General features: G+C 37.3%; 3 protein-coding genes across 3 annotated transcripts; 2 read left to right on the top strand and 1 right to left on the bottom strand.

Annotated features, from left to right (window-relative positions):
- Window positions 1-10: 10 nt before the first annotated feature.
- On the top strand, window positions 11-3,556 carry LOC144066782 (ras-related protein Rab-25-like). The gene is made up of 5 exons (XM_077590105.1): window positions 11-235; window positions 1,079-1,274; window positions 1,683-1,876; window positions 2,840-2,920; window positions 2,996-3,556. The coding sequence occupies exons 1-5, from the start codon at window positions 199-201 to the stop codon at window positions 3,121-3,123; spliced, it is 636 nt and encodes a 211-aa protein (XP_077446231.1). The 5' UTR covers window positions 11-198; the 3' UTR covers window positions 3,124-3,556.
- Window positions 3,557-3,687: 131 nt separating this feature from the next.
- On the top strand, window positions 3,688-9,984 carry clic1 (chloride intracellular channel 1). Its single transcript, XM_077590104.1, has 7 exons — window positions 3,688-4,349; window positions 4,615-4,662; window positions 5,821-5,930; window positions 6,039-6,164; window positions 6,263-6,369; window positions 6,572-6,753; window positions 8,160-9,984. Exons 2-7 carry the CDS (start codon window positions 4,624-4,626, stop codon window positions 8,319-8,321), a joined length of 726 nt encoding a protein of 241 aa, XP_077446230.1. The 5' UTR covers window positions 3,688-4,349; window positions 4,615-4,623; the 3' UTR covers window positions 8,322-9,984.
- A 2,579-nt stretch (window positions 9,985-12,563) lies between these two features.
- LOC144067460 (uncharacterized) lies at window positions 12,564-15,059 on the bottom strand. The gene is made up of 3 exons (XM_077591253.1): window positions 14,778-15,059; window positions 13,983-14,102; window positions 12,564-12,992 (listed from the first exon to the last, which is right to left on the bottom strand). Exons 1-3 carry the CDS (start codon window positions 14,866-14,868, stop codon window positions 12,784-12,786), a joined length of 420 nt encoding a protein of 139 aa, XP_077447379.1. The 5' UTR covers window positions 14,869-15,059; the 3' UTR covers window positions 12,564-12,783.
- Window positions 15,060-18,990: the final 3,931 nt, after the last annotated feature.

Genomic DNA, 18,990 nt, shown 5'->3' with positions numbered 1-18,990 from the left:
TCAACCACCACAGGCGCACGCAGAATAAAGAAGGAAGTGTGTGGATGCAGTCCAACCGGTTCTGTCTTCGCAACACTCTCCTGGCTTGGAGGGAGACAAAGTTCAAGGGACTGGATGTATTTTTCCCCTCTCTGGGGGTCTTCTCATGTGGAGCGGCGGCGTCATATAAGAAAGGAAGCCTGAGAGACCCTCTGCAGGATGGGGTCGGACGACACGTATAATTTTGTCTTTAAAGGTAAGTTGGTGCTGATTGGTTGAATTACTGTGATTGGAGTGGATACTATTGGACTGACGTGGCAAATGGTGTGTAAAGGTTACATTTGAGTTTGGCATTTGTATCATACCTGTCAACCTCTGCCGATAACTGCCCTTATAAATGATTATGATTCAATCCCTTACAAACCCCCCAAAAACCTTACAAACACCGTACGACAAGTCGTACGGTGTTTGTAAGGTTTTTGGGGGGTTTGTAAGGGGAATCATAATCATTTATAAGGGCAGTTATCGGCAGAGGTTGACAGGTATGTTGTATCTTGTTGGCATGATTGGTATTTGTGAATATAGCTGGGACCACACAATCGGAATTTGCATGGAGGAAGTGTTAAGTCGATAAGGAAAGGTAGTCTACTTCACAAGAATGATAAAGTATTTTATTCAAAATTTCTTATATTTTTAACTTTTTTTTTACAGAAATTAGGGACTTGGTGATATCGAGTAAATTGTTATTTTTTCTATTTTTTGTATGAGGATTGTTTTTTATTTTTGAGAATAGTAAAATATTTTTTTTAAGATGCAATTGCTGCAATGAAACACAAGAAAAGTTTCATATCAGGTTATGTAATAATATCTTGTGATATTATTCCCATTTTTTTCAACAACATCACTTTGAATATCTTGCTCAAACGTGAAAATTTTCACATGTAAATTTTTTACTGGATTACCAACATTAAGTTCCCATACCTTTGCATTTTGGACACGAGTAGCGCCCCTGTAGTGAAGACGTGTAACTGCATCTAAATTTAATCGAATTCAATTTTTGTACTTGGTCTTATTTGATGCCTCTTTCCTATTTTCTTAGTGGTTTTAATCGGAGAATCCGGGGTGGGAAAGAGCAACCTGCTGACACGCTTTACCAAAAATGAGTTCAACCACGACAGCCGGACCACCATTGGCGTGGAGTTCAGCACACGGACCGTCCAACTGGAGAACTCCACCATCAAGATGCAAGTGTGGGACACTGCCGGCCTGGAACGCTACCGTGCCATAACCTCAGCGTGGGTGCACACACTTACACACTACAACGCCATCATTTTCAAAAATTTACTAAAAAGGTCATCATTAAGGGTTGTGACAAAGTCACATACCTGTCAACCTATGTCGATAACTGCCCTTATAAATGATTATGATTCCCCTTACAAACCCCCAAAAAACCTTACAAACACCGTACGACTCGTACGGTGTTTGTAAGGTTTTCAGATGTACTGTCATTATTTTGTGTATAAAAATTGAATTTGGTGTTTTAAAAAGTATTATGTCAAACATGAGCGAGGGGGGGGGGGGGGGGGGTCCTCTTATAATCAGGGTCGTTTTATATTCGGGCCAAAACGGTAATCTAGTGTTTTCTGAATGATCCAAGTAAAGTGTGAATTTTGTCATGCTGAAGTTGTAACGTAATATTTCAGGTACTACCGCGGAGCGGTGGGCGCCCTGCTGGTGTATGACATCAGCAAACACCTGACCTACGAGAGCGCCGAGCGCTGGCTCAAAGAATTGTACGACCACGCCGACCCTCACATTGTGGTCATGCTGGTGGGCAACAAAAGTGATTTGGAGGACATCCGCACCGTGCCTGCGGAAGAGGCCAAGGCATTTGCAGGTGATTTTTCAACTACCTCTGAAAGTCCAACTTTATTTTTCAAATCAATATATTATAACACAATCCACTACTACTACTACTACTACCACAGCTCCATCTAATCTAGTGGATATAACACAATCCCTACTACTACTACTACTACCACCACAGTTCCATCTAATATAGTGGATATAACACAATCCCCTACTACTACTACTACCACAGCTCCATCTAATCTAGTGGATATAACACAATCCCCTACCACTACTACCACTACTACCACTACTACTACTACTACCACTACTACTACTACTACTACTACTACTACTACAGCTCCATCTAATCTAGTGGATATAACACAATCCCCTACTACTACTACTAACACTACCACCACCACCATTACTACCTCTGTGTTTTATAATCCAGTGCGCATTATGTCTCATCTCTTTTGTTTCTGAACCGCTTTATCCTCATTAGGGTCGCGGGGGGTGCTGGTGCCTATCCCAGATGTCTCCGGAGCAGAGGCGGGGGGACACCCTGAATCGGTGGCCAGCCGATCGATCGCAGGGCACAAGGAGACAAACAACCATACACACTCACACCCATACCTAGGGGCAATGTCCAATCATCTTACCGTGGATGTTTTTGGAATGTGGGAGGAAACCGGAGTACCCGGAGGAAACCCACGCAGAACATGCAAACTCCACACAGGTGGACGTGACCTGGATTTGAACCCAGGACCCCTGAGATGTGAGGCCGACGCGCTAACCTGCGCATTATGTATGAAACTAATTTTAAAATAGGCCATTCATTGAAGGCGCATCTTATACTCCGGTGGGCCTTATAGTGCGGAAAATATGTTACTATTTTTAGGTCTAATATATATATATCTGTTTTTAATTTTCCATCTTTTCTCTCACATTTATCTGAGGAAAGTTATTAGTTTCAATCACATGTTTTTTCCTCGACTTCATCTATTTACAGAGAGCAAAGGTTTGATGTACATGGAGACGTCGGCACTGGACTCTACCAACGTGGAGGCGGCCTTCATCGACGTCCTGACGGGTACGCTTCACTCGCCTAAATCCATCCAGTGGTCACTGATGTGAAAAGTGTACTTTCCCCCCCCCCGCCCATTAGCTATCCATCGCAAAGTGGCCAGCAGAGAGGTGACCCGGGGCTCCATCAGTGCTGTGACGTTATCAGGAACAATCGGAAGTACTAGCGTGTCCCAGGAAGAGCGAAAGCGATGCTGCGGCAATTCGTGAAAAACCTCGCAACTTCACTCCGTAAATAAACTGGAGGAGATCTTCGCAACTGAATTGAAGTGACAGTTGATTTTGGCAGAGGAGAAAGAATATATGCATATGGGTAAGATTGTAAGATCTGTCTGCATGTGTTGTTACTCTTTGTTATCAAATTATAAGTTGTTTGTGGGTTTATTAATTCATTGACGCTAGTTTTGTTAGCTCACTTATGGCGTTTTACATGATGTCCTAGCGTTATGCTAAACGGCATCCATACGAAAGAAAACTATGTGTTTTTTAGAGTTTACTATATGTGCCGAACTTCTAAAGTTAGCCATAAACATGGCTAAAATTTGAGGAACTGCTAAAAAAAAAGTTAAGTTATCATTCCGATATATTTTATTTGTTGTTAAAAGCACTGAGAAGAATTTGGAATAAATTATTTCAATCCATACTAAGATTATTTTTTCTCTCTCTCTTATTGTCTGTTTTTCTAAATTGCGACTTGATTTATAATGTTTTATGCTTTTTTTGTTGCTTTTTTTTTAGATAGGAATTATTTGCATTTTTTTCCTACATATTTTCATAATAAGCAACAATAATGAATCTTGTTCCTGTCAATTTGTTACCGAAGATTTTGTATAATTCTCTCATAAGAGTCATAAATAAATTTATTATCAATTTAGACACTATTGTTACTCAAGTGAGGATGTAGTTTACAATTGTCCTTGAAGTAGCACTGTTGATCCCATATACACAAACCAATCCCAATGCACAAACCACTCATCCACCGGGTCACCCAGTTCTAATCTAATATAATCTAAGAAATAACATAAGAAAATATGAATTGTTCATGTCTCTCTCTGTCACAAAAAGGTTCCCGACCCCTGCTTCTGAGAGAATGAGTTCCACTGAGAGAAAAAATTCAGGATTTGAACCCAGGACCCCAAAGCTGTGAGGCGAATACACAAACCACTCATCCACCGGGTCACCCAGTTCTAATCTAATATAATCTAAGAAATAACATTATAAAATATGAATTGTTTAATTGTTTAAAACAATTTCCGACCCCTGCTTCTGAGAGAATGAGTTCCACTGAGAGAAAAAAATCCCTTCCTTGTGTGTATTTTTTTCGCCATTGTGCGGTGAGGTTGTCGAGGCCGTTGGCCTCCAGGAAATGGTGCCACCACTGGGAGGAGAAACTAGCAAGAGCAACAAGCGTCAGCAGCTTCGAGTAGCACGTCAAGGTAACACGACACACGGAAATATACTTTTGTCACCTTCTTAAAGTCGTTAAGACAACGAGTACTTTTGTCTATTAACATTCAAGCCACTTGGTGAAACTCTTCCGATGATATTTCGTGTTGTTTCCTTGCTCTTTTCGCCTCGGGACCTCGTTAGCGGAAGATGGGCTTGGCTCTCTCGCTTTCGAAATACTATTCTTTCTTCTCCGGTTTTATGGCGTCGCTTTGTTGAAATGTCGAAACGTTTTAACGCTCTCCTCTTCGACAGGAAAGGAAGATGAGCGACAGTCAGCCGAAATTGGAACTTTTTGTCAAGGTAAGGCCGATATTTTTTGGTGTACTAGCTCATACTGTGACGTAGATACGCCGCGTCACGTTGAAACTGCGCGACGGTGATTCATTTCGTGATTAAAGTTCATATTTTGCGAAGCTGTATCTCAGCTAAATGAAACTGGCGTGTATTTATGTCACTCATAAAGCCTCTGTTGACTCAATGGCTCGATAAACCAACTAATCTTATTAAACGCACATTACATGAGACCTGATTCTATATTTAGTCGTAAAAAACGCTTGTCCCATAGTAATCACATTTTTCCTATTTCATAAGGAGTTCAACACTAAGGTCTTGTTCACATGTTTTTATAATGATTCCTATGTGTGAACGTGCTACACCCTCTATTTTTTTTGCACTTGGTAGAAGAAAGATGCTTTTGTAACTTTTCGGAATAATACTTCCACTTATCCATCGTAACTTCTATTTTGGGATGTGAGTTGTAATTTGTCTTAAATTTGGCGAGAAACAGAAGTCCAACGCAGTTCAGTAGATGAGAGATTTTTATATTTGAAACCTACTGTGTTATAGTTTTAACTAGTTTTTTTGTTTTGTTGCAAATTACTCTGGCTTAATACAACGGTCTAATTTTGTGCATTTTTAGGTTTATCAATGGTGGGTGTGAATGGTTGTTTTTCCTAAAAGTGACTGGCAATATTTTGAAAAAACATTGCCTGTTTAACAGCAAAAATAAATTCTAGTGCATCTGTGAAACTAATAGAGTAATAAAAATAATCTCCACTTCCTTAAACTCCAGTACAGTCTTCCCTCGATTAGCGCGAATTCACTTCTTCACGATTTTTTCTGCTATTAATAATTTAAGAAAAAAAGTTTTTTAAGATCATAAAAATGCGAAAATCCACGCTGAAACTCGTAAGCAGAAGCCACTCGCTACTAGGACTCAGCACTGGAAAAAAAAGTAGTTATAATAGGTGTGACCTTACTTTGCGATTTTTCGATTATCACGGCCATGTCTGGTCTACAGTAACCGCGATATTTGAGGGATTACTGTAATATTTTGGTGATCTTAGAATAGAAAGACAAACTCACTACTGCAAGCATATCAAACCAAAATTTTCATTATCAACCAACAACACATTTTCTTCCTCCTGTTCTTTTGGTATAAAACCTTTTGTATTGCAGGCTGGGAGCGATGGCCAGAGTATTGGCAATTGTCCCTTCTCTCAACGTCTCTTCATGGTTTTGTGGCTTAAAGGAGTCACTTTTGATGTTACCACAGTGGACATGAAGAGGTAATCGTTCACTCTTGAATGCACCAGCCACATATTTAACAATCTTAGGTTTCCCATGTGGAGGAAAAAGGCTTTATTCCTCACTTCCTTTTTGTCATCCGCTGAAAGAAAGCCAGAGATCTTGAAGGACTTGGCTCCGGGTGCCCAGCCGCCCTTCCTTTTGTCCGGCAATGAAGTGAAAACTGACACCAACAAGATCGAGGAGTTCATGGAGGACACTCTCTGTCCCCCAAGGTAGTCCACCCATTCATTACTTTGCTTGTTGTTCTTTTTTTCCCTTTAAGCGTAGTTACAGGCTTTTTGCTGTAAAAGTGGGCTCTTTTGGCCTTTAGGTATCCTCGTCTGGCAGCTCGTAACCCCGAGTCCAACACAGCAGGCATGGATGTCTTCTCCAAGTTCTCAGCTTACATCAAGAACTCCAACCCTCAGACAAATGAAAGTAAGTTACATAAAATCCCCAAGCAAAGCGAATCCTCATTTTATCTTGTTTGATACAGGAAGAAGGAATTTGTGATTTATTTTAACTTCTTTTGCATTAGTAAAGAGAAGCATTCAAAAGCAAGGTTAAGTCCAATAGGAAGGGGACCTTTATATTTAAAAAAAATACAACACTTTAATATTGTTGATACACTTGTGCGCAGATCTCGAGAAAGGGCTTCTGAAAGCTCTTAAGAAACTAGACGACTACCTCGGCTCTCCACTTCCTGACGAAATCGACGAAAATAGCGCCGATGAAGTCACTTCCTCGTCCCGCCCCTTCCTGGACGGCCAAGAACTTACACTTGCTGATTGCAACTTGCTTCCAAAGCTCCATATTGTTAAGGTAATCAATCTTCTATATTTTATAGTAAACAAAGACATAACTTAGGTCATCTACAGTCAAAATACACACCACATTGACTGCTCTTAGCTCATGTATTCCCAATCATTTTCACAAAAGACAAAATTCCTCTCCTTCTAAAAAGCAGCATCAACAACTGTGAGGAATAGTGATAGGTTCATTAATAGATATACTTTAATAAAAGGAAAGACATCAGAGCACATCATCCAGCGTTAACTTGCAAGTGAGAAGACATCCTCTTCTGTCCATTTAGTTGCATTAAAATCAAAACAATTAAGGTTATCTTATTCAAAACAATTGCATAAGCTAACCGAATAACACAATTAAGGTCAAAAAACAACTGCAACAACAATTGCATATCAGGTCTTCAAAACAACAATTAAGGTCGGAAACCAAAAACAACTGCGTAAGAATTTACACAAGCAAGCAAAACAATTTCCATATTAGGTGAAACGAGCAACACTATTCTAAAAACAATATGCGAGTATTTTCCGAAGTCGATTCGATGATCGCCATCTGCTCCGGAATCCAAGTCAAAGCAATTTAAGAGTCCTTCACAGATCTTCATGGCGAACCCAGATCAACAGTCCTCGGTGACTGGGTGAGATGTCAAGTCAATAGTTCTCGGATCTAGGGCAAAACAATTAAACGTCCTCGGAGCCAGCTGCAGGGGAAAGTGTCCTTTGTTAACAGTTATACTGAGCGTTTGTCTGCTTATAATGATTAATATTATAAGCCCCTTTGGAAAATAAATTCATGAATGAATAACTAATAATTAAATTTTAAGAGCTGAATTTGAATATAATTACAAAAATCTAAACATAATTGCATTTTTGGGTGGCACTTTTTTAACTTCTCAGAAACCAATACAGTCATCCCTCAAATATCGCGGTTAATGTCGACCAGACAATCGAAAAATCGCAAAATAGGGTCACCACTATTATAACTTTTTTTCTTCTTCAGTGCTGAGTCCTAGTAGCAAGAGTGGCTTCAGTTTCAGTGTGGATTTTCACATTTTTATGAACTTTTTTTTATTTAGAATAACTAATAGTGGAAAAAATCGCAAAGTAGTGAATTCTTGATAAGTGAAGAAACGATAATCGAGGGTTTACTGTAAACAAACATGCCTTTAAACTAGTAAAATAGGGAACAACAGACAAAATAACCACCTGTTATCGTAACATAACAGGTTTTCTTTTTTATAACTATAGCCACAAAAAAACACAACATAAACTGTTAGGGTTCGGAGTGAAATAAAAGACATGTTTAAGTGGCAGGCCAAGTCAAACTACGAAAAAAAAGTGCGACTTGTAGTCCAGAAAATACAGTACAATGTGGAAAATGACTAAGTAAAAGAGAGCCTTCTTAAAGTTTTTTTTTCATTGTAGGTTGTGTGTTTAAAGTATCGCAAATTCAGCATCCCTCAAGCTCTGTGCCACCTGTGGCGGTACCTGAATGCAGCGTACGCCCGCGAGGAGTTTTCCTCCACGTGCCCCATCGATGACGAGATCCACATGGCTTATTCTTCTGTGGCCAAAGTTCTCAAATAGGGCTACGAGGGGTTAAATGTTGCTTAGATTCCATCAATTTAAAAAAGCTGAGCTAGATACACAAGTCTACAAACAAGTAAAACAAAGCATAACATCGCAGTTGCTTACAAACGCTTTGTCAAACTTGAAATTTAAAATCCCATGTCCATTGGAGTAAGTATAAAATGGAACCACATTCGCTAGATGGACAAACATTTTGAGATACGTATACATTATCAATGTCATTTAATATGGTGGAAACTGACTAGCCTATAAAGTCCAGAAACATTCCAAAATCATTCAGCATTTTAGAATTCTGGGAATCTATTTTCCTGGAGGTGCCCCAGTGTCCCAAACTTATTAAGTACCGTATTTACTCGCACATAAGTCGCATTCGTCGGACAAAAAAAAAAGACTGAATTGAGGGTACGGCTTATATGTGCATAAAAGACGACTTGCACGAAATTGCAAGGCGACAAAGACGAAATGCCATAACGCAAGACGATGCGGCCGATACGGTCATTTATTTCAAAGACACGCAGATGATTCATCAGCTCCCTTTATATGACTTCCAAAGAATTGACAGTGCATGGCGGTGGTCCCCAAACTATTCCAGAAAGGGCCGCAGTAGGTGCAGGTTTTCGTTCCAACCGGTGAGAGGAAACCTTTCCACCAATCTGGTATCCTAGAAGTGCAGTCAGGTGCTTCTTTTTTTCAGCAGAAACCTCATTGGTTAAACTGTTTGTGTTGGATCGGTTAGAACAAAAACCTGCACTCACAGCGGCCCTCCAGGACCGGTTTGGAGACCTCTGGTCCTCTGGCATTCTTCTCTGCGAACACAAGTTTTAGACAATCATTGAAAACTCCGCTGAAAACGTTTGCGGTACTCCATGTAAAAACTACAACTCTAACTAAAACTATAAGACCCCAAGCTGTCCACCTAAGTGCCTAAACAACATCTCATCTCATCTTCTGAACCGCTTTATCCTCATTAGGGTCACTGGGGTGCTGGAGCCTATCCCAGCTGACTCCGGGACAGAGGCAGGGGACACCCTGTATCGGGTCCAGCCGATCGCAGGAGACGGACAAGCATGCACACTCACACCCATACGTAGGGGCAATTTAGAGTGTCCAATCGGCCTACCATGCATGTCTTTGGAATGTGGGAGGAAACTGGAGTACCCGGAGGAAACCCACACCCCGGGGAGAACATGCAAACTCCATACAGGTGGACCGACCTGGAGTTGAACCCAGGACCCCAGAGCTGTGAGGCCGACGCGCTAACCACTCGCGTCCGCCGGGCCGCTCTGCCCAAACAACATAACAACTTAAAGACCCTGAGCTGCCCACTTAGGTGCCTGAACGAAATGAAACAACATACTAACCTGCCTCTTAATGAAAACACAACGGAAAACATAGGAAATTTATAAGATTTCTGTCATTAAAAAGCATCAGGTTCTCACCAAGATAGACTTATTTTTTTTTTTCAAATTGAATAATTTGATATTTTGCGTTTACAAAGACAGGCATATTAACTTCCTTATGATATTGACCCTAATAATGGGCTTTTAATTCATACAGTATCTCAGAAATACCACGTGCGAAGATTTTTCTGAAGATTTTCCCTTCAAAGTAACACATTTGTACTCCCTATTGTTAGACGTTAAGTTTTAGCATCGGACTCCAACGCCTAAAACTTTGTCTTATCTTGTCTAACAATGGTGCGCCATTGTTAGACAAGATAAGACAAAGTTTTAGGCGTTGGAGTCAGATGCTAAAACTTAACGTCTAACACTATTAAAACCATGAATATGGAGGTGAAAATTATGAATCGGGGCGGCTTATACCCGAGAAATTGTCAAATTCAAGAATTTTAAGGCAATTTTATGGGTGCGGCTTATACGTGGGGCAGCTTATATGTGAGTAAATACGGTATTCCTCAGTGCCTGCTCTAAAATTTGCTGTAACAAAATGGGAGAAATTGTTTAGCTCAAATCTATTTTAACAGTTACTTTTCAAGCATCTCTGAATGACTGGTTGGTGTAAACCTGCTACCAAAACGACTTTATCCTTTGTTTTCTTCCGTCTGTCATGGATGGATTCTTATTGTCATACTTCCAACTTACCAAGGAGTGTTGGGGGCCATTTGGTGAGCAAATTTTTCGTCCAATCACGTGGTTCTTTTCAAAATGTTGCTATGAATTTTCACCAGTAGAAGTTCAATCCATCTAAACTGGGAAGTGCCAAGTCTCCCACTTCAAATGGACTATTGTCGTTAGTGAGTTCACTATATGGACAGACTATATAAAACAAAATGAATCTTGTAAATGTGTTTGTTCCAAACGTGTAGATTTTTCCGTTTGACCCTAATGCTCCTTTTCTAAGAAGTGAATTTAAAAACTATGACTGTGCCGGCCGGATATTGTCTGTTACATATTATTCATACTGGAGGAAGGTTACAGGAAGTGTTGCAACAATAGCAGGTCATTTTGGATAAGTTGAAATCAAATGTTATCTATCTTTTGCAAGAAATGCTTACTTACAGAAATGAAGCTTTATGCTCATTATGAGCTTTTAATGGGAGTTTTTATAATGATACATTTATTATTTTGAAGGAAAAGGGACTAGTATGTATATCAGTTACTGTTTGATACCCTCTTGTTTAAATCGCACTAGTTGAAAAGGCACTTGAATCAAGGAATTGTGATTGGGTTCATTTAGTTTATTGTTTGTTCCAAGTTTGAACAAAGTGAAAAGTGACTTGAGAGTTAAGAGAACTAAATCGAATGATGCGCCTCGTTATGCTGTTCTGGCTTTTTAGTTAGCGAGCAGCGTGATGATTCATGAACTGCAATACAAATGTCATTTCATGAAATTTCACACATCTTTAGGAGTCCAAAATATAACCTTGAATCCATCAGATGAAGTTATATTCAAGCCACCAAAGTGCAATTTTTAAAAAACAACTCTTTTGTGTACTTTCATTCAATATGGCATCTTTGTCTTTTAAGTTACACAACTTAAATTGGTGACGTCAACCTTGCCATCTTTATTTTACTTAAGTGAACTACATGTATCCGCAATCAATCAATTGTTACATATTTTCGGAATTATACTTTAGGATTCGCTGTTAAGTTGACTAAAGTTTCAGGGACCTAACTCATTCAAATGTTACCTTTTTTGTTTTTCAACTCAACTTTTTGTGTGTCATTACAATGCATGTTTTGTTTTTTTATGACTCCAATTTACGTTTTAGCCTGTTACTTCATACTGTTTTGGTTTATTTCATGTTTGTGTTAAGAAAGTAACATTTGTCTACTGAAAAGTGACCATGAAGAAAATATCTATTGAAATAATTAGGAGACAATCAAACTGATGGCACATTTTTTTTAACTTCCAAACTCATATTTCCATTGTTGTATCTTTAAAAATAAGATTAATAAAGTTTTCTTCACAAATGAATATTCTCTGAATGTAAATATGCTAAAATATCTACTTTTATACATGCTTAGACTCATTTAAAACTTAGTTTTATCAGTGGCGGTCCGTGAATTTCCTAGCGACGCCTTCAGCTGTCGGAATCAATCCAACCCTCAAAAACTATTTTATGGCTATAAAACCTCTACTGCAGCTACAGCTGCGACACACAAAAATCATCAATAATAACCTCATACAATTGAAATATTATTTAGGAATATAGCCATATTTTACTCACCAAAATCCATTTTCCTTTTCATGTGTCATTTTCTCTTAAATAGAAGCAACCGTGTGTACTCAAGGGTTTCCAAAAAGACAAAGTAAGGTGTGGCCACTTCATGGTGTAGAGGTTTGTTCACCTGCCTGCCATGTGGGCAGATGTGGTTGGGATCCCAGTTGGGAAACATTTTCCCTTAATTATTTCTATATATATAAATGTAGTCAACACTTTCCACTATTATGTCAAGGTAAAGTGTGGCCACTTCATGGTGTAGTGGTTCTGTTACCTGCCTGCCCTGTGGGCAGACAGGGTTCAAATCCCAGTTGGTAATCATTTTTCCCTTAAATAAAAACAACCATGTGTAGTCAAGATTTTAATTCAAAGGGATTTTATGTAATACCAAATTTAAACCAATTTGTTTGGGATTACGTTGCAAACTATAAATAAAAAAAGTGTGCAAGTTAAAATTATTATTATTATCATAACTTGTCATAACAATGACATTATACATCTCATTTTGTGTTCAGTATTCAGCTAACTCGAATTTGAAAAGGATTCGCAAATAGTCACATTTTATATATATTTTTTATTCAAGTTGCCCACTTTATTGGAAATGGGGAAGTCATCATTTATCACATTTTGTTGTTGTTACAATCTATCCGATTTTTGAGCCATTGGTCCTAGTACGAGAACAACTTGTTTGGTGACATCAAATGTTCCTTTACAGACATTTTCTAATGACTTTGGCTTTGGGCAAATACCCCAACTGGCGCATGTTCGGACCTTTCAGGACATTAAAATGATGAGCATGGGTAGTAAGCGGAGCGCTGCTCCTCCCCAATTGGCACCAAGTGACAAGGCCCCGTTACACAGATTGTGATTGCAGCACACATTAGTGTAGTTGAAATAAAGGCCACTGGCATATTTCTGCCCGCTCACACCGCACTGAGATGGAACAGCACAGCTCTTTTCGTACAGGGTTATTTGAAGTGCACCTGTGGATGAAAAAGCAGAAAAGCTCTTTAATGTCAGTCATCAATGTTCCCTGTCATTTTTCATCTATCTGGACACAGACAAACCTCCCTGAGTACATTGAGGACCACTGTGAGCAACATCTCAAGTGCTCGCTATGGCCACACACCAGTATCACAACGGCCATCCGCAGGTGCATTTCTACTATCCATAAATGATCTAGTCATAATAAAACTTAACTATTAATATCCATCAGTGGCGGTCCATGCATTTTTTCGTAGCGCCTTCAACGGGTAAAATCCATTTCCATTCAACGATTAAATACAAATACTGGAGCTTTTCAGACATTTTCCCAGGAAAAGACAGCGATGGAAGTCAATGGCGAAATGGCACAAATTGCACTAAAATGGGGTAAAATCCACTTCCTAGCAGCATTTAGTGATTAAATACAAACACTGGAGCTTAAATACAAACACTGGAGCTTTTCATATATCAGAACCGGGCCCACAATTGAAATATTATTTAGGAATATAGCCATATTTTACTCACCAAAAATCCTTTTTAACTGTATGCAATATCCATCCTCCTTTCTTTCTTCCTTCTTTTCTATCGCCGTCGAAGCTAATGCTGAAAGTCGAGCCTGTCCTGTCGTATTTCTGGCATTGGATGGATATTGTGTACAGTTAAAAAGGATTTTGGGTGAGTAAAATATGGCTATATTCCTAAATAATATTTCAATTGTGGGCCCGGTTCTGATATCTGAAAAGCTCCAGTATTTGTATTTAATCATAAAATGCTGCTAGGAAGTGGATTTTACCCGTTGAAGGCGCTACAAGAAAATGCATGGACCGCCACTGATAAGAATTCATATTACACCTACAGTGTCTATTTTTGAATACAAAGACAACACTTAGATCACTAGTACAATGGAGTCAATATTTTGCAATCCAGCTCGTTGGAGACTTTGTACAATGAAGCTTTGTCTTTTCAGTCGAGAATGGAACAAAAGCCACCTCGTTTTGCTGTCGCCGTGCTAGAAAGGCAGCGATGTCCTTCTGCGCACTCCTCGGGAAACTTTAGGCAGTCCATAGGAGAAATGGCAGGAAATACACACGTATAACATGTCAGACAATCTGAAACATAACACAAATGTATTCCAATTACTGTCGGAAAAAAACACGTAACTCCCGAAGTTGATGTATTTGGCATTTTATTTTTTTTTATTTCAATTTTTGTTCATCATTTTTTTCTTTTTTAGATAAAAAAAAAATTCCACTAAAATTGTGCGTATATCGATGTTTTGCATTGCTCAATTGTATGGCAGATTAACCCATAGACAGAAAATATATGCTGATGAAAAAAAGTTAAACGTTGTTCAACGTAATCAAATATAAAGATAAAACAAAAAATATGGCATTTAAAACAATTATTCCCATATTTTAGAGTTGTTTTAGATTTTATAAGAAGCCTACACGACAGGAAGGGTAACAAAACTGATAAAATATTAGTTTTATTTTTGTCATCCAACCAGTTTCCCCTTTAAAAAAAACTTGTATTTAGAAATAATTCTAAGCATAAAGTAAAAATAGCCGTTTTCAAAAGTATGGAACAAAAATAAGTCAAAATAAAAAGATATGAAGGATATTTAATGGCAATATCTACTTGTATACAAAATTTTTATTTTAAAAAATAGATCTTTAAAAAAAACTTTTAAAGAAACATAAAATCTCTTATCAAACGGGAAAATAAGTGCTCAAAAGGACTGTAGTGAAATATTTATTATTAATCATATTTTTTTCGGTACTTACTGGCCAGGGGAAGATAAAAGAGTAGCAAAACAAGCTTCGACATGATGCGTCCCGTCCTTCCAGTCCAACCTCGGAATCTTGCCTTAAACATCTGCAGCAACTTCCAAATTATTTCCAATTTGTCCCCGTTGAAACACCCCCCCCTCCCTTATTATCATCCTCCTTTCCCTTCCTCTTAAACTCTATAAATAAAGGACAAACTTAACAACATAATAACGTTTTTTCTCAAACTTTTGGAGTGGATAAGAGTAGGTTGTCGATAACAACACTCATTAAACAGGCGCTGTAATCGTCGGAGACATTACAAATGTATATAGACCCCACCACGTGATGTATAGCACGGTTGCGCAGACACGTCGGCGCGTCCGCCATTTTGCGTGTGTCAGATTTGCTCCTTGAGCGGACGAGCTTCAAAAGAGGATTAATACTCCCCCTATTACACCCGTTACCTATCAAACTAATATATTTAAAAAAACAACGTTATTTTTTAAACTTTATAGTGGATTATTGTTTACTCTTTATATATTTTTGAATTAGACAAGTGACAAACCAATTTTGGTATTAATCCATATTTTTACATGTTTGCAGCCTGTAATTGTGCATTAATTAATTGTTCATTAATTCATTCATCTGCCGTGACACTTATCCTCACAAGGGTCGCTTTTGGTAGTAGGCATGGTACTCCCTGAATTGGTTTTCAGCCAATCACTGGGCAGAAGGGGACACAAACTCATGATGTTAACAAATTTGTTTTTTCTCTGCTTGCTTAAGTGAATTTTGAGCATTATAACTGCATGTTTCCCCCTCTCATTTCCTATAAATAGTGACTCCTGATTGGACATAGAGAGAACATTTCCATGAATTTATCAAGTAGATTAAAACTGGTAAACTGTGTTTGAAGTTGAAAATGTCCCTTGGAAATAATGTCATGTTGTTTACTTTCTGTTTTTGCATGCTTAAACATAAAATAAGATTTTGGTATGCCAACTTTAGAGGTTATGCTAACCCTGGACTGACTAGAAATGATGGTTTTTACAAAGTGCCGTATAAATAACAGGTTCACTCAATAATAATCTATCAATGTCACATGTCAGATATTATTTATAATAATATATGTAATATATACAATTATTTATAATTCTGAAAATGATTCCTTGACATTGTCTTAAGAGTTATTACATAAAAAGAATCATAAATTGATACATAATTACCATCCAAAAGGCGACTGACAGTCATAACATAGGAACGTTGTGTTTCATTGAATTATCCTTGGGTTGTAATGGAAGACGTGAGGGTAACATGGTGGACCGTCTGCTGACTGCTGGTCTTGTGATGGAACCAGTAAAGTGGTCCAGAATGGATAAGCAGTTTTTTTTAATTAGTTAATTACCTGTTTGAGTGTTTGTGCTGCACCGGGCAATATCATGTTATATAGGCAAATTTGTGCAGTTACAACAAAGTAATTATTCTTCTAGAATTTGAATCGTGATCACTTTTAGTTTTTATATTTATCAATTTTAACAGATGGAGGCAAATCAACCTGTTTTGGGGGATTTTTTTTACATTTATAATCTGAGATCTGATTAGACATCAAATCATGCACTTTAAAGAGTCGTCAGAAATCCACTAGGGGGAGCAAATGGTAATCAAACTTTATTTTAGAAGGGCTTTTCATAATAAAGAATTTAGCTCAAAATGCATGTGAGGATAAAATAGAATTTTATATATATATATATATATATATATATATATATATATATATAATGTGTATGTGTATATATATATATAATTACTGTATTTTTAGTATGTATATGTGTATATATACATATATGTATATATGTATGTGTATATATATATAAATATATATATACATAAAATGCGTATGTATATAGTATGTATGTGTATATGTATATATGTGTATATATATAATAAGATCAAATGTACAATATTTTTTCATTTTGTTTAATATAGTCTAATTCAGGCCATATTCAGACAATTATTTACACATACTTGCACCTTTATGGAATGTGGAAAAAATAATTATTGCTATGGCTAATACTTTTATGTAGCAAAAAATGGCTTTTGTAAAATGATTTTCTCCATATTTGGATGAATGAAAAATTCCTGGTGTTGTTCCTTCCTGTGTTTTGCAGGGAGGGATGTTGGCTTTGGCTTTGGCTTTGGCTTTTGCTTGGTTAAGGACGACTCCTATAATGGACAGATGGTGTTCTTTAATCCTGTCTGTGACCTTTACTTGCTATCTTTCTTCCAACCCCCTAAACCCAAACCCACTTATTTCTCTTTGCTATCCCACCACTTTATGTGCCCAAATATTTCTTGCACACAATTAATTTGTCTTTGTGCAAACTGTAGACCACCGGTGTCAAAGTGGCGGCCCGGGGGCCAAACCTGGCCCGCCGCATCATTTTGTTCGGCCTGAAAAAGTAAATCATGAGTGCCGAATTTCAGTTTTATGATCAAATTCAAATGAAGGTTATAGCTGTATAGGTAATATTTCCTGATTTTCGCTTTTTAAAATCAATAATTGCACTATTTTAATCCAAAATTTAGTGGCTTTTCCTCGTTGTGTTCTTTCAAGTTCAAAAAGCATTTTTTAAGATCTGTTTTACATCTATAACAAACTGAATATTTAGGGCTTCTGATCCCGTTCTATTAATCCAATTTAAATATGATATCTAAACTGTTTCCTCTTGCCCTTTTATTTTTCACTGTAAATGACCAGATTTTTAAAAATGCAATATTTACTTTCCTTTTTAAATAAAAAAACAATATTAAAACATGATAGATTTCATATTTTCCCTCTTTTATATTAGATTAGATTAACCTTTATTCATCCTGTATTAGGAAAATTCAGTTTGTAGCAGTAGGAAGCACAGACACAGGAAAAGACAATGTAGACCTAGATCAAACTGGAACCACACACAGGAGGCTGAGGTTGAATTTTCTGATGATTTTTTTTTAAAATACATTTAAAAAATCCATTACAAGAGAATATTTGCTCAAATAGAAGATTTGTACTTATTTTAATGTCCAAAAATTATCTCTCCATGATCGGAAAAGCTGTCAATTCATTAATCGATTAATTAAAAAGAAAAATACTTCCAGCTCATTCATGATATATGTTGCCTAGATAAAAAGCCAATATATTGAATGGTGTGTTTTGATTTCAAACGACACACGTAAGCACCCCCTACGAGCTCCATGTTTATCCAATAGTTCAGCAGCGTTTGACCTATTTGGGAAAAGCTTAAGAGATTAATTTTTTGTCATGTCAAGGACAAAAACAAACCGCTCACGATAAGCATCCTGCTTTCATGCAACATTAAAAAATAAAATATGAAGGAATAAAGCGAGAAATGGAAAAAAAATACTTTGAAGCCGTTATGAAATTCACAATTAAATAATGGAGTTAACCCTTTATAAGGCAATTGACTATTTTTTGTAATTAACAACAACAACAATATCCAGAAATAACACATTTTATTGATGAACATTCTTTTATTTTTTGCCATGTAGGCCACAATATTAATATTTTGTATACAAGTGCATGCCAGGTATTTTTTTAAAATGATTAATTAATAAATAAATGATATGACTAAACAAATGATAAGAAACGTGCAATTTTAATAGAAACTAAATTAATACAATTGGACTGAATTAAAAACAGAAATACACTCTCGTCACGGCCTCCCATAATGCTTCAAAGTTATTATTTATTTAATACTATTTAAATTATTACCTGCCAGTGACAACAATAGACATCCAATTATTTTAAATTAGGAGGGCTTGCTGTGAATGTTCATCTTTCAAAGCCAATGAAGGGCTAATGCATTTTAGCTGGGAAATCTGGCAGTAAATGATTGCTGCCATCCATCCCAGTCAAAATAGATTAGACGCCGAACGCCGTCAATGGCACTCAATGAGTTTCTACACAGTACAACAAGCGTAGGATATGTGATCATTAAAAAAAATCAAATTCTCCGAGTTACTAGGGCGGATAGTTGATCCGACCGGAAATGATTTCTTAAATAAAAAAAATGTCATTATTGGCTGGAACAGTATGGCTTTGGGTTTTGTCACGCACACGCCACAAAGTCACTTTTGTCTCGTTAAAGGCGTCATATTTTAGATAAAACTTGAACGTAGTCCGTGTGAAGCAAAAATAAATAAAAAAGTTGTTTTATTTTGAAAC

The sequence above is a fragment of the Stigmatopora argus genome, chromosome 21 (genome assembly GCF_051989625.1).
Source record: "Stigmatopora argus isolate UIUO_Sarg chromosome 21, RoL_Sarg_1.0, whole genome shotgun sequence".
Lineage (NCBI taxonomy): Eukaryota > Metazoa > Chordata > Actinopteri > Syngnathiformes > Syngnathidae > Stigmatopora > Stigmatopora argus.
This window is presented reverse-complemented; position numbering and strand designations above follow the sequence as displayed.